Source organism: Leucopleurus acutus (genome assembly GCF_964270905.1).
Source record: "Leucopleurus acutus genome assembly, chromosome: 3".
NCBI lineage: Eukaryota > Metazoa > Chordata > Mammalia > Artiodactyla > Delphinidae > Leucopleurus > Leucopleurus acutus.
Window position 1 is genome coordinate 175061880 of NC_139145.1, and position 5031 is coordinate 175066910.

The following is a 5031-nucleotide window of genomic DNA, read 5'->3' on the forward strand; positions in this document are numbered from 1 at the left end:
GGCCGAGCGACCCACGCGTCTGCCGCCCGGCCGGGCTGCGCGGAGTGGGGCTGACGTCAGAGCCTCCGCCGCTTAAAGCCGCGCGCCGCTGACTTGACGGATTCGCACGACTCTTTTTTTTTTTTTCCTTTTTTGCAAAATATGTATTTGTGTCGCCGCTGCGAGGCCGGTCGGTCCCAGAGCCCCCTGGAGGCTCCGGACTGTGAAGCTAAAAGGATCGCCGCGTCCGTCGCGGCTCACTTTCCTACCCAGTTAGAAAAGTTTGCGGAGCGCGTGTCTGAATTAACCCGCTCTTCTGCTTTGCCCGCCCAGCGCCTAGAAGCCGGCGGCCCCGGAGCAGTGGCCGCGCCACGCCGTCCCCCTCGCGCAGGACCCCGCCGGCCCCGCCCGTCGACCCCGGGCCGCGCCCGCCATGTCCTACCCGCAGTTTGGGTACCCCTACTCCTCGGCACCCCAGGTAAGGGGGCCCCGCTAGGCCAGCAACTCGCTGTCGCCTCACAGTGAGCAGGGTCTGTGCCACGTACCCCTCGCGCCCGACCCGGGGGAGGGCAGAGGCGCTGAGGAAATCCGACTGGCAGGGCCCCATATCCCGTTTCGTTTGTCCTCCACCCCCTCCTGGGCTCTGAGGCTGCGCCCCCGGGGAGCCCAGCGACCCAGGATAGACGTGTACAAGAGGGCGTGAGCCCTGCGGCCTTGGAAACCAACACCCCCCACCCCGGGGAGGGTGTGAACATTCCGGGCCAGGTCGGGCTGGGCCCCATGTGGCTGGAGGAGGCCAGGAGCACAAGCTCGCCACGGGAAGGAACGCGCGGCCCGCTGTGGATGGCGGGAGCACCGAGGACACGGGGTGCGCGCTCCTGGGCTGCACATGGGGCCGACTGAGGCCCAGGGCAGCAGCCTCGCGCCCGGGGGGCCCCGCCCTTCCTCGCGGCTCCTCTCTCCACAGTTCCTGATGACCACCAACTCCCTGAGCTCGTGCTGCGAATCCGGTGGCCGCACGCTGGCCGACTCCAGGCCGGCTGCCTCAGCCCAGGCACCCGTCTACTGCCCGGTCTACGAGAGCCGGCTGCTGGCCACCGCGCGCCACGAGCTGAACTCAGCGGCGGCGCTTGGCGTCTATGGGGGCCCCTACGGCGGCTCGCAGGGCTACGGCAACTACGTGACCTACGGTTCTGAGGCGTCTGCCTTTTACTCGCTGGTAAGGGGAGGGGGTGTTTGTCAAAGCTAATCCCTGCCGCGCATGCCCCTACCCCTCGATCTGCCAAACTCACTTTCCCCGCACTCTGGAGGCAAGGGGGTTGGGAGAAGCACACCTTCGACTTTGAGCCGCTAGCTTGGTCCTTCGGAGCCTCGTCATCCCCAGGGTTGGGGTGTCCTGGCAGGTGGACCGTTGTATTTAATGTATTTATTGTTTTCTGCTTGCTGTTAAGTTGGGGTCAGATGTCTGGTTCTGTCGGAGCTCGCTCCAGCCTGCTGGGTCCCCTGGGTCCCCTGTCCCTCACTCCTCCCGGTCGCCCTCTTCCTCCCTCCCCCTCACTTCTCTCCTCCCCTCCTGTCACCACCCCCGTTCCCTCCTTCACCCTCCTCCTCTGCTGTCCCCCAGTCGCTCCCCCCTCATCTCTCCCCCTACCTCCTTGCCTCCCCTTCCCTCCCCATCCTCCCCCTTCCCTCCCCCATCCTCCCCTTCCCTCCCCCCATCCTCCCCTTCCCTCCCCCATCCCCTCTTCCCTCCCCCATCCCCCTTCCCTCCCCCATGCCCCCTTCCCTCCCCCATCCTCCCCGTCCCTCTCCCATCCTCCCCTTTCCTCCCCCATCCTCCCCGTCCCTCCCCCCATCCTCCCCTTCCCTCCCCCATCCTCCCCGTCCCTCCCCCATCCTCCCCTTCCCTCCCTCATTCTCCCCCTTCCCTCCCCCATCCTCCCCCATCCCTCCCTTCCCTCCCCCCATCCTCCCCGTCCCTCCCCCTATCCTCCCCCCATCCCCCTTCTCCTGTCCCTTATTCCCCCAATACCCCCCAAGTCTGCTCCTCCTCACTCCACGTCTTGGGGCTCCTTCGCTGCCTGGGCCCGAGGCAGAGTCTGGGAATGCGTGATGCAGATGGGGGTGGGGAGGATGGGGGGCGGCCCAGTGGTCTGTGAGAGTGAGGCAGGAGCCAGTGATCCTAGGGGAGGGGCTCGAGCTGGGTCGCATCCGGGAAGCTGCGACCCCAGGCTCACTGGCTCCTACAGAACAGCTTCGACTCCAAGGACGCACCGGGATCTGCGCATGCGGGCCTCGCTCCGGCAGCGGCCACAGCCTACTACCCCTACGAGCCGGCGTTGGGCCAGTACCCCTACGACAGGTGAGGGATCTCCCCCTCCTCACTGCCCCTCCCCCACGGAGCACCAAGCCCCGCCCCTACCAGCGCCACGCCCCCACTGAAAGTTTGGGCGGCAGAAGGAGGGGCATTGCTCGGGTCACGTCTGGCTGACCTTGGGTTAGGACCATCCTGGCCTCCTAGCAAGCCGCCGCCCTTCCCCGCCCCCATGCCGTCTGTCCGGACTCCCGAAGCCCTCGCTGCAGTGTGGTTTCCGGGGCCCGATAAAGGAACTCAAAGAGACATAGGTGTACGTAGACAGACGGAGACCTGGCCGGGCCTCGCGCCCGCGCTCCTCCCCCACCCACAGAGCCCTCTCTGGCTCCATCTAAGTTTAATCAAATATAAACATTAAAAGGCAGTGCCTGCCCGGGTAAAACCCAGGTCTTGCCACCACAAACACACCTCCACGACCGGGACTGCAGCCGCGTGGGCCTGGCGCTGGCCGCCTGCCCGCGGCGCAGGGGCCGCTGCCGGCGCCCCATTGCCCAGCCTGTCTCCAGGTACGGGACCATGGACAGCGGCACGCGGCGGAAGAACGCCACGCGCGAGACCACCAGCACCCTCAAGGCCTGGCTGCAGGAGCACCGCAAGAACCCCTACCCCACCAAGGGCGAGAAGATCATGCTGGCCATCATCACCAAGATGACCCTCACGCAGGTCTCCACCTGGTTCGCCAACGCGCGCCGGCGCCTCAAGAAGGAGAACAAGATGACGTGGCCGCCGAGGAACAAGTGTGCGGATGAGAAGCGGCCCTACGCGGAGGGCGAGGAGGAAGAGGGGGGCGAGGAGGAAGCCAGGGCGCAGCCCCTCAAGAGCACCAAAGGTGCAGGTGCGTGGGGGGGGGGGTTGGCGATGCGGGGGTGTCGCCTCCCTGTGGCTTCTCGCTGGTTCCTTTCGGAACGGGGCAAACTCCTGGGCCTAGGCGGCAAATTCATGCCCTGGCCCCGAGTGTGTGAGGCCCTGTGCACGAGGGGTCCTGTGGCAGTGAGCTGGGAGCACGCTCAAAGACCCAAAATCACGTTCGAAACACTAGCCCCTGCCGCCTTTGATATGAGGCTGAAATCAGCTAGGTCCCTGTAGGCGTTTGGGAGCCTCTGAGGTGGTGGGAGGTAGAATAAGGCGCAGGTGCTTTGCCCAGCTCCCAGGTGGGCCCGTAACCAGGTCCTTGGAGTGAGGAAGGGGGTTCCGTTAACCTGCCATCCCGTCTCCCTCCACTGGTCACTCTTTATCTCCTGGCAGAGCCCACAGACAAAGAGAAGGATCTGGAGCTCAGCGACTTGGAGGACTTCGACCCCCTGGAGGGGGAGCCCCCAGAGTGCGAGCTGAAGCCGCCCTTCCAACCCCTGGATGGAGCCCTGGATCGAGTCCCCGCCGTGCCAGACGGCCCCAGCGCCCCAGGGAAGGAGGCTCCAGGCGCCCTCCGGATGCCCCTGGCCGCCGGGGGTGGGGCCACTCTGGACCAGGACCTGGAGAGGGCCCGGAGCTGCCTCCGGAGCACGGCGGCTCGGCCGGAGCACCAGGCAGGCGCGGGCGCGGGGGTTGGCCCGCAGGCCTGCGAGCCCAAGCTGGGCTTTGCTCCAGCGGGGGCGTCGGCGGGCCTCGAGGCCAAGCCGCGCATCTGGTCCCTGGCACACACGGCCACCGCGGCCGCCGCCACCGCCCTCGGCCAGACTGAGTTTCCCTCGTGCATGCTCAAGCGCCATGGCCCCGCTGGCCCTGCGGCCCCCTCCTCGGCGCCCGCCTCCTCCTCGCCTGCGACCCCGGCTCCCGCCGGTGCCCTGGACAGGCACCAGGACTCCCCGGTAACCAGTCTCAGAAACTGGGTGGACGGGGTCTTCCACGACCCCATCCTCAGACACAGCACTTTGAACGAGGCCTGGGCCAGCGCCAAGGGCGCCCTCCTGGACCCGGGGCCGCTGGGCCGCTCGCTGGCGGGGGGCGCCAACGTGCTGACGACGCCCCTGGCGCGCTCCTTCCCGCCCGCCGCGCCCCAAGACGCCCCCGCCTCCGGCGCCGCCAAGGAGCTGCTGGCCACGCCCAAGGCCGGCGGCAAGCCCTTCTGCGCCTAGCTGGCCGCCTGCCTGGGCGAGGAGGCAGCCGGCGCTCGGGCTGCAGGCTCCAACTCTTTTTCTACCGAGTTTCCAAAGTGAGGCAAGAGCTCGGCAAAGCTCAGGTCGCCAACCCACCCTGGAGGGAGGATCTGAACTCGGGCTCCCGGGGCCACGGACAAGCCCCCGGAGAGCCCGGACAGGAGTCCTCCCGGCCGTGCCAAACTCGGGGACCGAGCAGGATAGGGCTGCTGTCAGAGCAGCAGGGAAACACCCTGAAGCAAAATGTTTACGTGCAAAAGTTTACACACAGAAGACGTTTCCGTTCCGAGGCCTGTCTGTGTACCTGTCTGCTTTGGGTTGAGGCTTTGCCGCCGTTCCTTGTGAAGACTCCTCAGCCTGCTGGCCTTCCGATTCCATCCTCCGCGCATACTTTTCACCAACAACACTTCCACCGAGTTTACACTATTGCACACTCTTAACTCGATAAAATTATGTTTTTTTAATGTATGTTCACACCGATAATTGCCTGCTTCAGAGGCTAATATAACAAAACCAATAAAACCGAGTGATGGTGTTTGCATTGCAAAATGAACGCATTTGAAACCTAGGGATTTGGAAACT

The 5031-nt window shown here is 65.8% G+C and overlaps 1 protein-coding gene across 1 annotated transcript; it reads left to right on the top strand.

The window, feature by feature from the left end:
• Nucleotides 1–412: 412 nt before the first annotated feature.
• IRX4 (iroquois homeobox 4) lies at nucleotides 413–4428 on the top strand (the record flags this gene model as incomplete). Its single annotated transcript, XM_082835556.1, has 5 exons — nucleotides 413–457; nucleotides 947–1198; nucleotides 2229–2341; nucleotides 2860–3188; nucleotides 3599–4428. The coding sequence occupies 5 exons, from the start codon at nucleotides 413–415 to the stop codon at nucleotides 4426–4428; spliced, it is 1569 nt and encodes a 522-aa protein (XP_082691682.1).
• Nucleotides 4429–5031: the final 603 nt, after the last annotated feature.